Here is a 21,980-nt window from a genome sequence, read left to right on the forward strand (position 1 = left end):
AGGCAAGGAAAGTAAACAAGCTCTGGAGTTTTTGGGCAGCAATGGAGAAAGCCCTGTCCCCAAAACACTAAATCTTGAGAAGGTTTGTAATGTGTTCCCTGTTTTTTGAACTTGTTAAAACTCTTGCTGCTACATTTTGAACCACTCGGAGACAGGACAATGAAAACGGACAAAACAAATTATAAAACGAGTCGCATTAATCAAGACATGAGGATATCAGGTCATGTGCATAAATACATATTAATCAGAAACATAAAAAAGTATCTAAAAAGATTATGACAAAACTGTACATTTAACAGAAATATAAAGGAGAGAAAAGAAAATAATTGGGTGAAACAGTTTTTTCACGTCAAGTTCCTGTAAAATTTAGTGTCTATAAATTGTTGAGTCTTTATATAATCTTTGAATTCACATGAATAATTCACGTTCATAGTTCACCATTTAAATTCTGAACTAGTTCATAGTTCAGTTCATTTCATAGTTTTAAGGTGGAAACTGAGAATGAAAGACTTGTTAAAGCAAACCTTATTCATCACTACCCCTTGCCTTTACTGTCGGAATGTTTTTCAGACAGTGTGTAAAAATCCCTCAGATAATAATAAGGTGCATCGGATCTCGGATGTAGTTGCTGAGTCTGCGTCTCTGCTTTCTCTTGCCCTCTGTATATGAGACCGAGAGCTGTTGTGTTGCAGGTATGGCCTGCCCTTCAAAGGAACGTTGTAGAGTGTGACTTAGTGGACCAGGGTATTGTGGGAAAATAGGCTAAAAGTGTGTTTATAAGCATAAGTGACGGACCACCTAGAGGGGATGCGAGTGTTGCTCCTGCTGTGTATCCGAGAAATGAAGTGGCCGCATTCCAAGTAAAGAAACATCTCCTCCTCCTTATTCACGGAGCGGTCCGGGCGGCTGGTTACCGGCCAGACAGCGAGCCAAGATAACGAGTGACTGGTGACCGGCTCCTGGTACAGGCGACACAGGAGACTGATTCATCATGACGTGACACATGCAATGAAAAACAATACATTAACGTCACACCATCATCCTCTAACCCCGGGGACGCACCGGAGGAAGAAACGCTGCGAAAAGCGGTCCGCCTCCTTTGCTCGCCCATGTTAAATACTTGGGCTGTTCGCAATGGCAGAGTAGTGCCGGGAAAGAACCGGGAAGCGCCGCGACCACACACACAGGCACATTATCTCCTGTGGGGGGGTCATTTACCCCTGAACCAGCGCAGAGAAATAATGATGATGAAATGTAATATAAAATATGTAAATATAAAAAAATTTAATTAAATGAAATATATATATTTTTTTAATTAAATGAAATGGGAAAAAAAAAACTGCGAGCGCACATCCTGTGCAGATCCTGCGCAGAAGCCTACTGCGCACATTCTGCGCAGAAGCCCATTGCGCACATTCTGCGCAGATGTGTGACACGTGACAGTTCTAGGCCAATGGCTGTAGGGTTTTGTGGGATGCCAGGCTCTCATTGGCTGATGAGTTGGCGTATCAAGGGTGAATGATAGCAGTGAGGATGATAGGAGTGTTGGAGTTACGAACAAGAAGTGTGTCTTGTTCGCTGGACTTTAATAAAGTTACACATAAAGAGAGGTTTCCTGTCGTCTATACGCGAGGACGCTACAATACGAACGTGTTCACCGTTCAAATTCATTATTTGGCATTGAGTTGCGTTCAGTTCATCGTTCTCATAAAAGTGAACGTGTTCAATGAGCGTGTTCTTTTGCGTTCGTTCACGCACAGCATTGTTTATTTATAAGGAAGGCAATGTTATGAAGAGATGAGAGGGGAGGAGAGGAGAGGAGAGAGGAGGGAGGAGGGAGGAGGGAGGAGAGGAGAGGAGACAATGAAAGGCGACAATGAAAGGCGGATGTTACGTCACTGATAAGCACCCCTCACCGTGTATCTTCCGCCTACAGTCCCTCGAACACTGTGTGACTCGCTCCCTGGATTCCCCTCCACACTCAACCCACCCCTGACTGTCACAACGAGCCGAGCCGACGCTGCTCTCACAGGTAAACACCGCCGAATTCAACCGGGGAAAACGAACTCTGCGTTTGTTGAAACATGTCTCTTAACTCCTGCGCTCCAGCGGGCCTTGTTTACATCTCAATCCCCGGACTATAGTGCGTGAGAGGCGATGGAGCAGCGTGGGGGTGCGCTAAAGAGGGTGGCTCACTTAGTCAGCCATTAATATATATGTATATTATTGCTCGGGGACTAAATTAACGTTTGTTCTGCAGAACCTCAGTGAGTTTATTCTGTTAGCATCTCACAGTTTAACTCGTTGGTTTGGCATTCCGTTACTTCGCTGCTTAGTACAAGGGCGAGCACGCAAGCCTGGAAGCTAATGTGGCTAACGGTAAGTTAGCCATTCGCCGTGTGGTGTTTTACTTTGCTGCCGTCGTTTACTGCTTCGGTGCCGATGTCCAGCGACCAGCAAGCCGCTTTTTACCCGTTATCCCCTCCTACACCTACGTATTGTTATCAAAGCTGACTGAGTCATTGTGATACATTAGCCTAGCAAGATGTGTGTCACCCAGTTTTCTTCCTATTTTTAGCCTGCAACGGGCGGAATGCGAGCGTTAGTTTGGCTCACACCGGGGCCGGCTGGCTGACCGCCTTGCCTGGCTAACCTTGTTTTCTCTCCGGGTGATTATTCCTGCGAAGTCTCTGATTAACCCCGGTGCCAGCAAACTGCAAAGATCTGTCTGCAGATCATTGACGATTAGTTTTTGGGAGTGGGAGACAGGTCTGGCCAAACTATTAGTCCCTTCCCATTTAGATACCATAATGTGGATATATAGAAACTGAGAGAGCCCACCTGGACTTTATCAATGAGGACATGGCACTGCCGCTGCACAGCATTGCTATTAAACGTCTACGATGAATTATATACCTGGAGATAAATGTCATTGTCCTGCAAATTGGTTGGGTGATTTTAGGGGAAAAGAAAGACATCCATCAATTATCTATACCGCTTAGCCTTTTAAGGGTAAGAGGGGGAACTGGAGCCAATCCCAGCTGACATGGGGTCTTAGACGGGATGTACCCCTGGACAGATACCTGCGTGTGTATATATATATAAAGCATTGTGATGCCCATCCTAAAGATCATATTCTCTAGACATAAGAAACATCAATGTTTGGTATAAGAAAATACTACTCATGTCAAAAATAACACTTCATCTTAAAACTATGACTCGTATGCATTTCATTAGCTTTGTTGATGTTTTGAAAAAGGAAGTAACCATATTTGGAGAAGAAAGGGATAAGTCTGAGTGCCTAAAATGATAGTTCATCCGAAAAGGAGAAAGCCAAATCCAATACAAAAAAGTAAATGTTGACCAATTCTTCAAACGTAGAAAACACCATGGTTGAATTGTTTAAGAAGAACATGCAAGACTATGTATGGAAGAAACCGAGCACTTCATACCTGGTCTGAGCCATTCGGGACCACCCGGGTTGGGCAAAGATTTTGAAATCTTAATGATATGGGGTTCTGGTTGGGTCGGCTTCAGTAACGTTTGCTGATTTGTTTACTTAATTTTTTTAAATCCTGCATGTTCCTATAAAATGGTAAAATATCAGGCATGGGTCTGGTTTGGACCCAAAAACAGAATGCCTGTTGGGCTTGGCTAATTTACGCTTGGTCTTGGAGGGTTTCAAAATTTCAAAAATCACCAAAGGCTATGTTATGACCGAAAAGTCCCATGTGGTTGTCAATGTCTTCGTTTCCAAGCATCTCTGTTTCGGCCCATCCATACTCAAATAATGTTTCCAATCTACTGTTTTAGCGTCTCTAAAACGCCCTAGTAGTGTGTATCCAAGGCAGAGTTGATGCATTTTCAAATGATAACACTGTAGTATGGATGGAGCCTTATTAGAATTTTGGTAGACATCCCTAAGAATATGCCTGAGCTGAAGTAGCTCTTTAGGGAGAATGGTCCAAAACTTCTGTACATTATGTTGCTCTGGTCCATGGATTCCCTAGCTTATTTTGAGGTTATTGCTGTTAAAGGAGGTACAGCCAGATATTAATTCCAATGGTGCACATATCTTTTCCACCGGTGTTTAATTTTATATAAAGACACTTAGGAGTACAAGGCTGTTATTAGCTTAAACAAATTGTATCTATCTCCAATAAGTGCTAAGAGTTCACAAGGTATTCTCTTGCCATTGTATCTCTCAAAGTAAATACAAAGTCTCAGTTTATTTTGTAGATTTTTTGTACATTTATTTATTGCAGATTGTCATGGGGTTTGGTATTTCAAGAGTTTTGTTTGTCCTCTAGAAAAAAAGATCAGATCATTAACGAAGTACAGTTAACTATATTTTAATATTTTATCTCTGATAAAATGTGGCTGAGTACTCAGGAGATGTATTCTAATATGGAACTAAGTACTGTACTACTCGCACTTCTTTAGAGGTTTTATATCTTGGTCTTTCAGACAAAGCTTTCTGTTGGACCTTCTCTGTAATGATAATGCAGACTGCTTGGCTTCCTGTCAGCAACTGATTGTGACTGCTTCTTTTCCTGTTAAGAACATTGCTAGCCTCTATGATCATTTAGAGATTCCCTACATTAGCATACAACGTCTGTGAGGTTAATGTAAATAAGCTTACTTCTTACTAACTCCTATCTCTTTCCCCCTTTCTTTTTCACCCATGTATCACATTCCTCCACTCTTTCCTCCATCCTTCTCTTTCCATTTCTCCAGGCTTTATTCTCTCCTTAGATCACCCTAAAACCATCTTTCCAAATGAGTGACGGGGAGTGTGACTTCTTCTGCTTCTTCCGTTGCTGCTGAAGGTGCTTCTTACGCGGCTCATTCAGACGAGAAGGCAGGGTGACCCTGCAAGGCGACGATCAGGTGGAGAGGTGGGCAGAGAGGAGCACGAAGGTGGGGCTTTAGAAAAGCAATTTCAGCCAACTGGACCACTAGGATCTGACAGGTGGCCGGGCCGTCTACCTGTACGGGTGTTTGATTCAGTCGACTGGATGTCTGTGGACATGAACAGCCAGGCGTCGGACAGCAATGAGGAAGACTATGGGGTGAACTCTGAGGAGGATGATGACGATGACGACGATGGTGGAGAGGAGGACGATCAGGGTGACATGGCAAACTACTATGAGGGTGTTGCCGGTGATGTGGAGCAACAGGGCGCTGACTCCTTTGACCCAGAGGAGTACCATTTCACTTGTCTGAACTATAAAGAAAGTCAACGGATGCTCACGGAAGAGGTTAACACTGTGGCTGCTGCACTAAAGGTGAGTGAAGCTGAAAACGTAAAGCTACACTATTCGCAAAAAAAGACAATTAAATAAAATATTCTTATGGTAGTAGAGTCTGACCCAGTTATGGTTTGGCCAATATGAGCCTTTCGCAGTCACATCAGCCTCTGCACTTTTGTTTGCTGAAATGAAAACTTTTATGTTACAGAATAAACATCACAGAAAAGATGCGCATTTATGTTAACATTGTACAATAGTTTTGATTTGCACTGGTATTTTGCTTCTGCCTGAAGCAAAATATTCAACAATATTGTAAGGAGTTAGTGTGGGCATGGGGGTGGCTCAGGGAGCACGTCCAGCTGTACCATGGGGCCATCAGGGCAGCTGATAGCTCCTGGCTGATAACATCCCTGGATAGATAAAGGGAGCAGGAGAGCTGCCAACTGAGGAGGGAGAAAACTCTAGAAGATAAAGAGAGGGAGAGCTGAACTGAGCCAAGTTTCCCTACTTTGTCGGACTATTTCTGCTTTTTGGAACTTATGTTTGCCCCTGTTGCAGTAATAAAAGATGTTGAAACCTTAATGGTTTGTCTCTGGCTGTTGTTGGGGAAATCCCATGGCAATGTCACGTGGCATACTAAGTAATGATATTCCAGAAATAATTCAAAACGAAGTATAAACAAATTTTTGTCAAAATTATTATTATTTTTGTAATTTGACTTTAAATTTTCAAAACAACTACTGGTGCAATTAGCTTGCTTGGAGTGCTATGTTACCTTGCTTGTTAGTTTAGAATAAAACTGAACCAATGGTGAAGGCTGTCGGACTGGCTTCTCTTACAATTAGTGGCCAGAGATGGAGATGTGTTGGCATCGACACAGGTCCGAGTTGCTTGCCCTTAATGAAGAGATGTTTGAATGATGAGTGACACTGCCTCTAGAGTATTTAAGGTGCAGGACCCCTTAAGTGCTTCTGTGAGTATGCAAGGGGTCACATCCCATAGTGAGACATCGAAAGGAATTCTAAGAAAGAGAACCTCAGTTCTTCTGTGGATTTACTCGTACTCAATTTCTTTTGTCATGTAATCCCACACCGACTCTGATTTTGAGATCTGGGCCCTGTTAGGGCCAAACCATCGGATGCAGGTCTCCTTGTTATATGGTTGTGTGTTTCTTGTCAAGAGGCAGAATAAGTCTGGGACCAATCAGACATTGACTTCCCTGATGGCGATACACGATTCAGTGTGTTAAAAACTTTTTTTTTTACAGTACCACACACTGATCTCATACAATATAAAAAAAAAACGGCAAGTTAAATTTTTTGTTTAATCAGTGTATGCACTATATTCCGGTTTATAGTAATATTTGTGTGTTGATGGTCACAGTTTTGGTTTGAGGTTGTGGTTGTATTAATATTCTCAGACTGATAGTTATGCTAGCCTGACATTGATCCGATTGCATACATTAATATTCAAGAATTTTTCTTACACTGGGGATGAAGGACAATCATCATGAGCTTACATCATTTGATAATATGGTATTTTAAGCTAAACCATGTTTTGTTTTTTTTACTCTTGTTTACTTGGGCTAAATTTGGTCCTTGTACATACTGGCATTTAGTAACACTATACTTCACACTCTTAGTCGCACATACTAACACCTGGGATCAGCTCCGTCTTGTGATAGAAGCACTGAGCACCTCCCAGAAGAGCAAGTGTGTATTTTTCTTGATGGCAGTAGGTCAAAGACGGAATTCCCTGTAGATGATATGCTTATTTAATGTTATCTACACCTTTTAGCTTCCTACCTGCTATAATATACAGTGTACAGTAAAAGCTTAGAGACTACATGAGCTGAGCATCAGTGAAGTCGATGCCTAAACTACATTTCTGTTTTCTTGGCTAATTATTCACAGAGATGGGTGTTCTTGGAGGCAGTGAAGCCTTTTTTCTTTAAAACTGAGTCTTGCGTGTGTATAATATATTGAGGAATTGTCTTATTACGACTTGCCAGATATCAAACAAAAGAACAGGCAGATATTTACATTTTAGAGTCTTTATTTTATTCATTGTAATGGCAGCACAGATTTCCACTGATACGTTGTCTTTTTGTGAAATAATCAATTAATCAAATTGCTATTAAGTTATTGTTCCATAGCCAAGATAAACATCAGTAAATTGGAAATGTTCCTATACCATTTTTCCTTCCTGATACTGATTCTGATCCGGCTGATGTTGAGTATGGATCCAATACCAATGCATTTACAAAATTGTATGTTGTAGTTGTAACATTTTCATAATGTGTTTTAATAGTTAGATGCTACTTAACCCAAAACTTATGCACTGCTGGAAATCACTTCTTCTTTGCCACCCTAAAAACAGTGCTTTCCAGAGGCAGTATGGCGCAATAGATGTTTTCGAGTGGTGACGACTTAATTTCCAGGAAGAAAAAAAAAAAGAAATTTCATCTGGGCGTAACTCTTTGAAAACATGTCTGATCAGAAAAAGGATTCAGATGCTCACAGATGCCCAACCCAATGCTGGAATCGGATCATCTTAAAAAATACATACAGTGTTTGCAGCAGGGTCATGATCCTGATGTATTTCCTGCTCATCAGAAGTAGTGCCAGCTTGTATCCATTACAGTAATAACAAGCAGACTGGGCAGCTGAGTGCAGATTAGTTGCCTATAAATGCAGCCAAGTGACCTATCTGGGAGTGAAGCAACATGTAATTGCCCTGACCTAAATGTCATTTGAAGCAGCTTCATAGTGTCTTCTTCTCTCTGACTTTGTTGTGTCTCTGTCCCTCAGGTTTTGCCAGCAGTAGCAAAACTGATCCTGGTGCATTTTCACTGGCAGGTTTCACAAGTACACGACAGGTATGTCTCTTCTGTTCTTCCCCATTCCGGCCTCTTTGTTTTTCATCACCTGCTCGCTGCTTCTTTCTCCACTTTTCCTCGTGAGCCTCTCTCTCTTTTCTTGTACTTCCTTTTAGTCAGCTGCGTTACCTTGCAATCTTCCTGTCTCTTATACCCATCTGCAACTACTTTATTTGGTCATATTCAAGGTTCTCATCGTCTTGTGTTTTGTCTGATCTTTCTCTATCCCCGTCATTCTTCTGCGCTGCAGCTTTAACTGGGTTCGGTGTCTCATCCTTCTTTGACTAGATTGTTCTCACTGTGTTCCCCCATAGATTTAAGTCCAACTCGTCCCTGATGTTGTCAGATGCTCTGGTCCAGCCCAGCACAACCTGCAGAACAGTCCCTGTGAGTAACGGATCAGATTGGATAAATCAGGACTGCTTAATAGATTTGAACAAAAATAACGTGCACTTGCGATGGTCTAACACGTCAATTTTTGTATATCTTTCATATATTTTGTGGACAAAGATATAACCAACGTATCTCTTGAGGCATTCACAAGTATTGGTATAAAATCCATAATGGAGTACACTTCTACATTGCCGTAGTTTAAAGCTTTTTTATATATATATTGGTTTCTTGTTGATTAGCTGCTCTTCACATATATGCATGAAAGGTTTTCTGGTTGTTATAATGTAATTTAATATAGTTTTCTAATTCAGATTTCCTTATTCACTGTCAAAATAGACAGTGAGAGCCGAGAAGGCAAATTAGCATTATTTTGTGTATTGTAGACAAAGTAATTTGTTGATTTATAAAAAAAATATATTCTCTTAAGAGAGTAGAGAGAATAATACATTGATGCAATAATAATTTCCCTTGCAGTTTTCATATGTTGCATGATTGATTCTATTTAGAAGGTTTTATGGTTTAGTGTTTCAGATGTCATTTCCCTGTTACCTTTTAGAGTATATCATTCCATTTCACATGTAACATGCATGTCAAAGAGCTTGTGTTTCGAACCTTACAATTTCTTTAGTGCAGGGTGTTTGTGTGTGTGTGTGTGTGTGTTTGTTGGTGTGTTGATGATTTATGTATCTGTGTTTTCAGGCCCCTCAGTCCCTCCAGTGTGGCGTGTGTCTACAGGCCGTACGTAGAGAATCCCTGCTGGCACTGCCCTGTCAGCACTCCTTCTGCAAAGGATGCTGGGAGCAGCACTGCACTGTTTTGGTCAAAGACGGCATAGGAGTGGGTAAGTAGTGGGTCTGTGTGTGTAGTCTTTAAAGCTGGTATTAAAGTGGTTGAGTCACATTTTGATCTAGATGTAGATGTAATAGGATGAGTTTTTTTTCTTTTTTTTCGGTATTAATTTTACCAGACGGGCCACTCCTTCAGTATCCTTATGACAAACAAAAAAATCACAAGTGTTTGTGAATATGGCCCCTTTACACTGGTCAGAAAACCAACTAACATCTGACTTTTGTCTGCAATGGGAATGGATACGATCAGTATTCAAGTCCAGGTGAACAGACTCTGCGGTAGACACAGGTTTTTATAGACTCCAGGTTTGTTCGGCAGTGATGGAAACATGACACCTAGGTGAACATGCTGATTTGGCAAGACGTTGAGGTGAGGGAGCCCCACTGTTTTTGGTGTGTTCATGATGTTGAACATTACACATCCTTAAACTCCTCTACTGGCAATGGAGTTAATCGCCTTTGTTACGGTCACCACTTTCTCCCCGGAAGATATTTGTTTTGTTTTTAGTTAGAAGGGTCATCAATCACTTCCTGGCAGTGAATCCAGCGGGGATCATCTGCTGTGTTCACACATCCACTTCACATCTCAGCTGGACGAAGGATGAATCTATGATCACAGAATCACTTTCTAGGTCATAGTAACTCTAGAAACACTGACACCTCTTAACACACACAAACGTCTACAGAGGCACTCTCTCAGTCACAGATGGATTTAAATCAGGAGTGTAGTTTATATGTTGCTTTGTGTGTATGTGGGCTTTGTGTGTATGGGATGCTTCTCCAACAATCAGGGACTCTGGGCTGTTCATAATAATCTCTTTGTTTTTAGGTATCTCGTGTATGGCTCAGGAATGTTCCCTGCAGATGCCTGAAGACTTTGTCCTGCCGCTGCTGCCGGGAGAGGAGCTGAAGGACAAATATAGACGCTACCTCTTCAGAGACTACGTTGAGGTGTGTGTCTGTGTGTGTGCTGAAGGTCTTCGCTCAGATGCTGCATCAAAGCATGTGTAGCAAATGAGACTTCAGAGACATGTGAAGAGGGAGAGAGAAAAACTCAGTAGGCCCTTGTGTTTCCATGAGTGACTCTTTTAATCTTTTTATGCAGTAGTAAATCTGAGTCATCGCTCTCACACGCTGAACTGTCCATCAGCTGGGTTCTCATCTAAATATATCTTAAGTTATTAAGCAAGTTATGAAATCTCATATTAGACATTTGATTTTTTCTTGATGGATCATTCACCCAAATTACAAAGCAATACATTGTCAATTGTAGTTCCTCAAGTTCTTGATCAACCTTGATTGTTGTTAATGCTCAAAATGTTAAATGTAAAAAATTACATTTGCACCACTTTCCAGTAAGACTGTCCCTGTCAATCCACAGAACCCAGTTCAATCTTCATTCGATTGATGTCAATTGTGAAATTATACTTTTTCAATGCTAAAGTTGAAAGTAATTTATAACTTCCTGCTCAGTTCTACACAAGGGAGGAGAGTTATACAGGACATCTGAATGGTTCATCACCATTTTGAAACTCTTTATGTGTTACCCAACTTACCTCTCACGTCTTGGTCTCTTTCTCTGACCTGCAGACTCACTTCCAGTTGCAGTTGTGTCCAGGTGCAGACTGTCCCATCGTCATCAAGGTGCAGGAGCCCCGGGCGCGCAGGGTACAGTGTAGTCGCTGCAGTGAAGTCTTCTGGTAGGAGACACGCACAAGTGTTGTTGAACTATTCGTGTTATCCGGTATTAATCTAATTCAGAGTCAATCAAGGGATTCTTTGCTATGGACTTTTGAAAGTCCCATGCTGGCATTCAATTTTTTTTCTTGTATAAATGTTATACTGTTGCATATTTGCACAATAGGTCTTAGACATTTTTTTATATATGAGTTTACCATGGGACTGTAAATGTGTAAATATCCCTGCACATGTTGATGATTTAAATCTGACTCTGTTCACAGTTTTAAATGCCGTCAGATGTACCATGCGCCCACAGACTGTGCAACAATCCGAAAATGGCTGACCAAGTGTGCGGACGACTCAGAGACAGCAAACTACATCAGCGCACACACTAAAGATGTATGATGAAACTGCATGTGAACACACACACAAACATACAGGCAAATGCATGCTGTAGCTTCTGTTACTTGAACAGCTTGCAAACACATTCACATACAGAACCTTACAGTTTGAAGCCGTTCATTTCCCGTACAGTCCTCTGCTGCACAGATTGAAATCATAATCATAATAATGTGCATTTCTTTCCTAGTGTCCAAAGTGCAATATCTGCATTGAGAAGAACGGAGGGTGCAATCACATGGTGAGTCAGAGCTGAAAATCACACTTTCCCAGAACCCAGGAAACACTAATAATATGTTTAGATTCTGAGAGCTGAAGTCCTCCACTCTCATAGTTGGACACATTACTGGGTAGATACACTTTGCCTGTTTGTTTATTACCCCCACCAAGGTTGTTTAGTTTTGAATGAGTTAGGGAAGAACATGTGATATGTTGGTGCTGGTCTGATTTACCAGGAGAAAATGTGATTTTTCACAACACAAGGCAGTTTTCTTGAAATAAATGGTGGATTTTGATGTTAAACACACTGTTTGGCCTTGGTGGAGGTGTGGACTCTACTGAGTGCTTCTCTTTTATATTTTTCATACCCTCTAAATGTGTTAAATCAAGCACTAAATACTTTTGTGTAAAAACATTGAGATGTCACTTTGTTCAGCTTCATTCAAAGTGTGAAAGTCAATGGTTGTTAAATCAAGTTTCCAGCTCACCAATATGACTTCCTTTTATGTGTTTGTTTCTTTCAGCAATGCTCCAAGTGCAAACACGGTAAGTAGTTTGTCTTTGACACCAACTAACCCTAACACCTTGCATCCACATAGTGGCAAAATACATCACAATAAAATAGCCTTGAGTTAAAAGGAGAAGAATTACTGCACTTCCAAGAAGTTCCAAGTGAAAGATAAAACTTGGTTAGAATGAAAAATCACGAATCCAGTTAAACTTAATTGGTTTGTCATATTTTATCAAACACAGTCAATAACATCCAATTTGTATCACATTTAGACGTAAGAATTCAGCTGAACCTTTATTCAACTAATATACAGTAAACAAGATGTCACCTACTGAACATGATGTGTGATACATATTTGTAGTTGTGAGTCCACACGTATGTTTTGTGTCTCTTCAGACTTCTGCTGGATGTGTCTTGGTGACTGGAAGACTCATGGCAGTGAATACTATGAGTGCAGCCGCTACAAAGAAAACCCTGATATAGTCAACCAGAGCCAGCAGGCTCAGGCCAGAGAGGCCCTCAAGAAATACCTCTTCTACTTTGAAAGGGTGAGTTTATTTGTATTCCTGTTTATTTTAATTCTAATAACAATTAAAATATATAAAAAAACAGCCTGCTCAGGAAAAATCTTCCTTGATAAAACTTGATGTGGAAACTTGAACACAGATTTTCTCCCTTTGCAGACCAACACTAAAATGTTTGCCATTGCTTCTTTTTTTTCCTGTATAAAATCTGAGACAATCTGGTCAATTTTTTTTTGATTTCATCCTTTGGAATAGAGGAGGCTTAAAGATTTCTTCCTGCACTTTCATAGAAACTTGCCTCTACATCCGCAAGAAGAATGTCTTTATTAATATTTCCATTCTCTTTTCCCCACAAGTGGGAGAATCATAACAAGTCTCTGCAGTTGGAGGCTCAGACGTACCAGAGAATCCAGGAGAAGATCCAGGAGAGAGTGATGAACAACCTGGGAACCTGGATCGACTGGCAGTACCTGCATAATGCTGCAAAGCTACTGGCTAAGGTGCTTCCACAGTAGAGAATGGCTGTGTGTTCTTGTTCCAGAGTTAGTGAGTGATGTGGGGAAAGGAGAAATGGTGTTTGAGAGATGGCAGAAAGACGGGTGCACATGGTACAAAAGAAATATCAATTATAACTTTTGTATGGAATTTAGTTTGGATTTACTTTTTATTCTATAAAACCATCAAGATACTTAATAGTATTTCATTGAAGACACACAACACACAGGCATAAATAAGTGCCACAAAATGTTAATAATTTTTCAGAACTTGTTTGAGGAAGTTGTTTGGTTGTGAAAGATTTTGGAAAAAACAAAGGTCTTGAGATTCACTTTCTCTTTGAGAAGTAAAGTGAAGATCAATGTCATGTTTCACTTAAACACGACATTCTTACCAGAGGTTTAATATTAACCATTTATTCTCTGTTAGATATTCACACGTGAAACCATGTTCAGATAATGTTTAAGGGGCTTCACTTAATTTTGACACTGTCTTTGAATGAACATGTCTTTTGTGTCTATTTGTTTGCAGTGTCGCTACACACTGCAGTATACGTACCCCTACGCCTACTACATGGAGTCTGGCCCACGCAAAAAACTGGTGACAATTGTATATGCCTACCTTATATTACAATGTGTTGACTGTACTAGCCATATCCACTATGGACTGGTGATGGTTTTATCTCGCAGTTTTGTTTGTGTTTTTTCCAATAATATTCTGTCTTTTATCACCTAGTTTTTCTCAGTTGGGGAATTGACTGAGTATTTCACCTGATTGTCATGTTTTTATCTTGTCCCCCGCAGTTCGAGTACCAACAGGCTCAGCTGGAAGCCGAGATAGAAAACCTGTCGTGGAAGGTGGAGCGAGCCGACACCTATGAGAGAGGCGTATTGGGAGGCGAGGCGGAAATCAGCTCCAGTGACCGAGGGGTATGGGACGACAACTTACATTAACTATGGTTCTGTTTTATACTGCTTCTGTTGGCGATCAATTGTTTTTATAGTACTACAGAGAACCTACCACTGTTTATGTGGGATGTCAAGGTTTTGGGTAACAGTTAAAAATCACCTAAACGTAGATAACACCAGTTGTTTCCTTAAATTACTTCAAACAAATCAAAGCTGCGTTAGTAATTACATTAGGTCATTTTTATTATTGGTGAGGATAATTCACAGAGCCAGCTGTTGCAGTGAATAACTATTGTAGAGCCTGGCTATTAGGCCAATTTATTTATTTTTTTCATTCTTGGAAAAGAATGGCCCAGAGTTATAAGATCAGTAACTGTTCTGGTCTTTTTATGGAATGTGTTAATAATGAGGTGTAATTCAACTACAGTGAAGGATTTTCTGTTTCTTCAGGATCTGGAGAATCAGATGCACATTGCTGAGCAGAGGCGACGCACGCTGCTGAAGGATTTCCACGACACCTGAAGCCCCATCGCGACTGCAAAGCACCAGCATCTCCCTCCCTCCTTCCTTACTTCCTTACTTCCTGCCCACCTACCTTTTGCTTCTTTCAGTGACCATCTCTCGGTGCATTCGTACTGACCCCTTCCCTTTTGCTTCTTTACACTCGCTCATTTGCTTCTCACTTTCTGTCTTTCTCTCCCCTCACTCCTATAATGCTGCAGGGTCACAGAATGGCACGATTGTATCTCAACCTTCCTCCTCTCGTCCTCATCCTCATTGACACATTTTGACCTCGGAGCATCACATTCACCGTGGTTACACTTGTTGCAGCCTTTCCGAGCTGATCGTTAAGGGCAAATTGAGGTTTTCCGCAAGTGTGTGAAAACAGTGGGCATGCTTTAATTTCACATTAAGCATTTAGACGCTGATATGAGCAGCTAAAAGCAACATGCTGCTTGTTTGTAAAGAGTGAGAGCGAGCGCTTTTGTTCTCCGTGATTATTCCTGTTATGCTGGAATAATACATAGAGAGAGAGAGAAAGCTATAAAACTGCTTTCGTTATTCAGCAGATGAAGAAGTTCTGGGAGAAATAACATTATTATTTTTCTTTAGCGAGATGTTGCTGATTGTCGGCCTGCATTTGGTGGTTTTATATAGACAATCGTGACTAGCAGGCCCTTGTTGGTAGTTGTAACTGTAGAACTTAATCGGCGGGTCAGAACACAAAGCTGAATTATACTGAATACTGAAATCTATACACATTGTAAGTCACTTTCCTCTGCTGAATTTAAACAGTTGTTGAAATAATCCCAGATTAAATGTGTCGCCGCCACAGATTAATAGGCTACATCCATACCACGACAGTTTTTGTTTGAAAACGCATCAAATTGGCCGTGGATTCGCCTGGCGTCCACTCTGCTCGTTTTAATTTGAACACTAAGGACGGGCAGAAACAGCGATATCTGGAAACGACGACAGAGACACTCACAGCCTCTTGCTGACTGGGTCTTTTCGGTCTCGATATAGCCTTCACTGATATTGATATGCATACATGTTATGGCAGTGTTCTATCAAGTGACCCACTTCTGGAGGAAGACTGGAGCAAGATGGCTACCATGATACTATTGCTGACATGCATAGGAGTCATGCTATTATTCGAGCACTTGCCGTGTTCCCCGTCACCCACATGCCCAGTAGTATGGACAAGGCTTAAAACTAATGCGGAGCCAAAATGCTAGAGATAATTTTAACCGTAGTAGTATGGATGAAGCCGGAGACATGAACTTGGTGTGTTTGTGTGAAAAAGAAGACTGTGGTCCAACATACTCCCACATACAAAATACAGTGTTTTCCTAACGTATGATGCATGTTCATATGTACAAGATGTTATAGAATAAGATGAATGTGTGTTATCTCCTTTTTTTTGTCGCCAGTGTTTTCATTATAAGCACACCTCCCCTTGGTTATGAAGTGCTCCAGCCACGACTGACAGCATACAGTTGCTAGTCATTATTAACGAAGTAAAACTACTGAATTCATGTCTCTTTACGTTGTTGTGCTGGTGCTTGATCGTGCCTGAGCCCCTCCATTAAATACTAGCACCTCTGCTGATCAGACGATGAAGCTATTTTGAAGCAGCAAGTGTTATCTCAGCCTTTCAATTAATGCAAGCAACAGCACCACCCACAGACACCAACACAGCATGCACATATCGAAACACTCACTGAGCTGCAGAAAATATAATGTCACCTGGTAATTTGCCTCCCCCCCCCCTCATCTCATGCTCTCCTCTCGTTTTCTCTACATTCAGCCCCTCCTCATTTTATTTTTGCTCTTTACTTTCTCTTTTCTTCCTGCCCACATTGTTCACTTTTCTTCTGGAAAATGGCTGTTGATAGATAGATCGTTTAAAAAAAGGAATAAAAAAAATACAAAAAAATTGCTGTAATTTTCAACGGTTGTACATTAATACAGAAATAGAGTTACTGAAAGTTTTTAAAACCGGACCCTGTGTCTTGTGTCTTCATTATACACACACCCTAACATGTAATAGGGCTATTGTCTAAAGGGTTTTCTTCCTTTTTTTAACAACTCCAGGATTAATGTGATGCGTTCAATGACAACTTAACAGGAGGCTGTTAGAATTTGAATAACAACATAACAAAACAACCTTGATTCAAATTTTTCTAGATAGAATTCCACTGAGATGTATTATTAGTAATTATGAGCTTCACAGAATTGATTTGATACTCCCTGACTTTTAATTGATAATATAATGTTGATCGCGAAGTTGTAGGAATCAACGCCACACGGAAGCACTGTCATAGTCCTAGCTCTTGTTTTCACCTCTGTCCATTTGTTTTCTTGTAAGCAAGGTTTTGCAGAAACAATTGGACAGATTACCACAAAACACGCTGGAAGGAAGTGGTGATCAGAGAAGAACCGTTTGCATTGGTGCAGATCTGATGATGGAGGGGATCTTTATTTTTGGCATGTTAAGCGGAAAGATATTCATTAGCGTGCAATTTAGTTCAGATCCAAATCAAAATGGTTTCATAAGGGGACAATATGGTCTTGGTGGGGGTATACACTTACATTGACATGACATTTTCTATTATACAACTGAACCCTATAAGAACTCAATGTGCTGCTCATTGATTATAGGGACGACTTGCCTATATTTGAGTCTCAAGCATCTTTGCTGCAAATGTGGATTAAAAAAAAGAAGTGTGCTGACATACTCTATTCCTACCCTCAGTTTGTCATTGATTATTCACTGAGAACCTTCAATGTTGAAAGTAGTCCTAACGTTGAATTAAGTAACTTAATGGATGTAAAAGGATTTCCTAAAAGTCTCTAGAACCATTTTGATGCTTCTCAACACTCACTGCAGTGTGAACACCCACGTCACCTCTGACCTTATCATATTAGCACCTCGTCTAATGCAGGTCCCATTTGTGCATCTGCTACAGCCTTATATAGTTAGGAGTGATTGTGTGCCAACACAGTATTAACTGCCCCATTGCACTGCCCAACTTGAAGCATGTGACCCACTTTCCCCTTCACACTGTAGCATGGAGTGTGTGGGGGGGACTACACTTTCAAGTGTCTATCCCATGCCTCCTAACATGAAACAGCTGCATGGTGCTGAGAGAACAATTACAATGGGGCACATTTTGCATTTCTGACATAATCTGTCCAACCCCTTAAAAAACACCTGCAAAGTATAATGCACTTTTTGGAGTTGTCATATATTTTTAACAGCAAACAAAGTAAAAGATGTGACTTCAAAATTTGGGCTGCTTCGTTTTAAACCCACATATCATAATTTTGTAGATCTTTTGTAAATCTGCACCTGTAAACCAGACACCAATAAAAATGTATTTTCTAATAATCGAGCAATCAATACAAATAAGACAATGACACTGGAGTGTGTGGAGCAAGTGTCCTTGCAACCTCAAGCTAACAATGGCGAGATGGCGATCCTTGCCTGCTAATTGCTCATTACGGTCCTCGCTATCAATTGCACATCACACGGTGAACATTTAATGTAGAGCGAATGATAAGATGTAACTGAAAAGCTTACTTCCTGTTGCCAATATGTGGCGCCATCACTGTTATTACATGCAGACTAATAGATCTTTCCAAGTAGGGTCTCTGATGTAGTGTTAGCAATGTAATAACTTAATTACCACACTGATCAGTAGGTGGCGCCATGACTCTGATCTAATATGAACATATGGAGCTGTTCAGGTCAGGATTGTGATCTTAGGTCAGTATTTGACAGACAGACGGACGAAAAAAAATAATTAATACAAATCCGTCCGTCTGTCCGTCCCTGAAAAATTAAAAATACGGGCAGGCAGATGAACAGATAAAATTAAATGTATTGTGGTCAGGCCCTAATAAGTAGAAATGTAGATTTGTATTCATAGACAAACAAAGATTTGTTATTGGACCCCTACTGACCTTGAGTGGACTTCATTATTTACCAAAACAATTGTCTGATTAATCTCAAACTATTTTGTTTAATGATACAACACGAAAGTTAATACCAAGCAAAAATGATAAAAAAAAAGTCAAACTGACTGATTCCATAGTTTGTAATAAAAGTTGGTTCAACAACTTTTTTTTTTCTTTTCTAAATGTTGGTCTGCAAAAAAAATGGTTAGGGTTGTTAGGGCCCGAGCACCTGTGGTGGGAGGCCCTATGGCCTTTTGGGGCCTTTTCAGGGCCTATGCTCAAATTGTTACCAAAGTTTGCAAGGAATTCAGAACCCCAAAAAGTAAAAGTAACGGACGCAGGAAGTGAAGCGTCTATTCTTGCTGCCTTGATGGCTCTCTCCACTAACCACAACAGGCTTCCAAATCTGTGGGCTCGGGCCCGTTAGTGCTACAACGTAGCCCTAGTTATGATTGACTTTTTATGGAATTTGACTATTATCGATTAATCAATCAAATGTTCATGTTCAAATCAAATCAAATCAAAGTTTATTGTCACATGCACCAATGACAGCGTCATCGGAGCAGTGAAATTCTTGTGACATGGCAGGCAACATCTACGCAATTTACGACTTTACAAAATAGAAAAATAACGTACTATATAACATACAAATATATAACATATAACATCGTAACATATAACAGTCAAATGAAGCAGCAGTTTCCAGGGTGAAGGAGTGAGGAATATTCAATAAAACTAGGGCTGCGTTGTAGCACAAACGGGCCGAGCACAGGCAATTTCAAGCCTGTTGCAGTCAGTGAAGAGAGAGCGATCGATGACCAAGTGCACGTCTCCGCATTGCATACGTTTTGTGCTCTGCGGCAAGGATAAATGCTTCACTTTCTATAGCCTGCAGGTGGCGCTGTGGTTTTAAGTCATGGTGTCTTTGTATATGTCATCAGGTCGCGGCTCTTGTCTTACATGTCTAGGTTGGACTCGATTGGACCAAATATGTCCAAGATGATACAGAACCTCGCGTTTTGATGGTGTGTGATCAAACTTTGACGCCACGCCACGGTCACATTGTGCGAGTAGAAATGTATCTTTTAATAACTTTTAATTTCCATCTGGTGTGGAGCAGCGGTCAGGTGGGTTTCTACATCTATACAACCTCTCGCTGAGACTGCCCAAGATCTGGAAGATATCCTGCATCGTCCCTGTGCCCAAGACGGAGCGTCCCAGTGCTGCAAACGACTTCGGCCCGGTGTTTTTTTAATGTAACCTTTAAGAGGATAGTCCCACCCCACCTCGGGCCCATAGAGTGGAAAAATTGCACATTGACACAACTCTGATCCCACCTCTATTTTTTTTTTTTTTAAATAGCCTTATGTATATGTAGTTATCCCTACTTTGAATACATTTCTATATTTACACATTATTTGTCATACTATATTTTTCACTTGAGCTGCTACTTTCTTTATTAACATCGACCTGCAGAGATGGAGAGCCCCTGTTCTCCACCATTTTAGACCTAAGCATGCACGAGTTTCAAACCCACTAAGAGAAGTAAACTGAACATCTAGTATTCATTCTAACATCATCAGAGGCAGAATATTTATTCTAGCACTCTACAACAGACAAATAAATATACTGGTGGCACAGTGAACAGCTTTAAGGAGCACTCTATATCTCCACTCAGATTTCCATGGCTGTGCCCAAACAAAGGTCAACAAAAACTCTTCAAGTTTATGTTTCCTTGAAAAACCCCAAATATGTATGAATTTAAAAAAACGCTATCGATACCAGTGTCTGTATATTTGTATTTGAATGTGTGCAGGCATACAGCTGATTAATGTATTTTATGTAGGTATATGGCTGTGTACACTTAATAAATGTTTAAATTGACAAAAAAAAATCTGTATCCACAAACATTTTATAGAAGAGAATAAAATGTGATATACATAGAGTCTGACATATGCATACCTGGAAAACCATGAGAACCAAACTGGTGGTGCATGCACAGGCCTAAACTGTGGTTCCATGACTCTTGCATGTGAACATCTGGAACCGTTCTCCGGCTCTGCAGGAGGATGTTTCTGATACACTTTCTTGTGCTGCTGTGTCATTTGTGAATTTCCTCCATGGAGGATAAATTAAGGTACACCTTATCTTACCTTATCTTAAGTACATCAACATGTTCAAGACATTTTTTTTTTATCGTTTTATTTGGTGAAATACTATCATTGTGAGGACATTATTTTTTTTTAGGATTTTTTTTAATGAAATTGTAAATCCCTCCATTAACCTTTACAGTCCTCACAGCAGGTGAAGAAGGTAAAGTCAGCTCAGTTGCTGGGGGATGTTGGCGCCGCTGACCTCTTCTGCTTCCTGCACAATCCCAAAAGGTGGCGGACTCTCTTACACAATGAAGCCTTCTTAGGTTTCTGTGTCTTCTCAGGCAGCCCTGTCTCCTTGGGTTTGGAGAGAACCTCTTCCTCAGTGAGCTCAGTTGTGGAAGCATAAGGTTTATATCTTTGGAAGACCTCATCAGAAGTAACCCTGAACTTCTCCTGATTGGTTGCATGACTTTGCCAGACCTTGTGATAAGAAGCTTTGAGCTTCTCCAGCTCTTCTTGGATATTGTTCTTCTTCTTCTTCTCGTCCTGAAGCTCGGTGTCTAACTTCTCCTGGGTGGTTGTATGACTTTGCCAGACCTTGTAATAAGAAGCTTTGAGCTTTTCCACCTCCTCTTCGAAATCGTTCTTCATCCTCTTTTCCTCCTGGAGCTCGTTGTTGAACTTCTCCTGATTGGTTGCATGACTTTGGCAGACCTCGTGTTGAGAAGTTTTGAGCCTCTCCACCTCTTCTTGGAGATCGTTCTTCTTCTTTTTCTCCTCCTGGAGCTCTGTGTTTAACTTCTCCTGGTTGTTTTCAACACTTTGCCAGACCTCGTGGTGAGAAGTTTTGAGATTCTCCAGCTCTTCTTGGAGAGAGTTCTTCATCCTCCTCTCCTCCTGGAGCTCGATGTTGAACTTCTCATGATTGGTTGCATGACTTTGGCAGACCTCGTGGTAAGAAGTATTGAGCTTCTCCAACTCTTCTTGGAGATCGTACTTCTTCTTTTTCTCCTCCTGGAGCTCGGTGTTGAACTTCTCCTGGTTGTTTGCAACACTTTGCCAGACCTCGAGGTGAGAAGTTTTGAGATTCTCCAGCTCTTCTTGGAGAGAGTACTTCTTCTTTTTCTCCTCCTGGAGCTCGGTGTTGAACTTCTCCTGGTTGTTTGCAACACTTTGCCAGACCTCGAGGTGAGAAGTTTTGAGATTCTCCAGCTCTTCTTGGAGAGAGTACTTCATCCTCTTCTCCTCCTGGAGCTTGGGGTTGAACTTCTCCTGATTGGTTGCATGACTTAAGCAGACCTTGTGATGAGAAG

The 21,980-nt window shown here is 40.8% G+C and overlaps 1 protein-coding gene across 3 annotated transcripts; it reads left to right on the top strand.

Moving 5' to 3' along the window:
* The first annotated feature begins 1,908 nt into the window (after positions 1-1,908).
* arih2 (ariadne homolog 2 (Drosophila)) lies at positions 1,909-16,614 on the top strand. Of its 3 annotated transcripts, none has more exons than XM_062391853.1 (15): positions 1,909-2,032; positions 4,738-5,288; positions 8,063-8,130; positions 8,445-8,517; positions 9,223-9,364; positions 10,201-10,322; positions 10,962-11,071; positions 11,333-11,450; positions 11,641-11,691; positions 12,194-12,215; positions 12,577-12,728; positions 13,061-13,204; positions 13,731-13,808; positions 14,003-14,128; positions 14,558-16,614. In XM_062391853.1, exons 2-15 carry the CDS (start codon positions 5,019-5,021, stop codon positions 14,627-14,629), a joined length of 1,548 nt encoding a protein of 515 aa, XP_062247837.1. In that variant the 5' UTR covers positions 1,909-2,032; positions 4,738-5,018; the 3' UTR covers positions 14,630-16,614. The 3 variants fall into 3 exon arrangements, with proteins under 3 accessions (XP_062247837.1, XP_062247839.1, XP_062247838.1); XM_062391855.1 differs by having other exon boundaries at positions 13,731-13,799; XM_062391854.1 differs by having other exon boundaries at positions 1,917-2,032; positions 4,830-5,288.
* Positions 16,615-21,980: the final 5,366 nt, after the last annotated feature.

This window comes from Platichthys flesus, chromosome 7 (assembly GCF_949316205.1).
Source record: "Platichthys flesus chromosome 7, fPlaFle2.1, whole genome shotgun sequence".
In the NCBI taxonomy this organism is placed as follows: Eukaryota; Metazoa; Chordata; class Actinopteri; order Pleuronectiformes; family Pleuronectidae; genus Platichthys; species Platichthys flesus.

What these genes read in the sequence shown, in the direction of transcription:
- arih2 (XM_062391853.1), top strand. Translation starts at nt 5,019, where the DNA reads ATGTCTGTGGACATGAACAGCCAGGCGTCGGACAGCAATGAGGAAGAC. An exon ending in GTTTCACAAGTACACGACAG is followed by an intron (nt 8,131 to 8,444) that starts GTATGTCTCTTC and finishes GTTCCCCCATAG; the next exon opens with ATTTAAGTCCAACTCGTCCC. An exon ending in ACCTCTTCTACTTTGAAAGG is followed by an intron (nt 12,729 to 13,060) that starts GTGAGTTTATTT and finishes TTTCCCCACAAG; the next exon opens with TGGGAGAATCATAACAAGTC.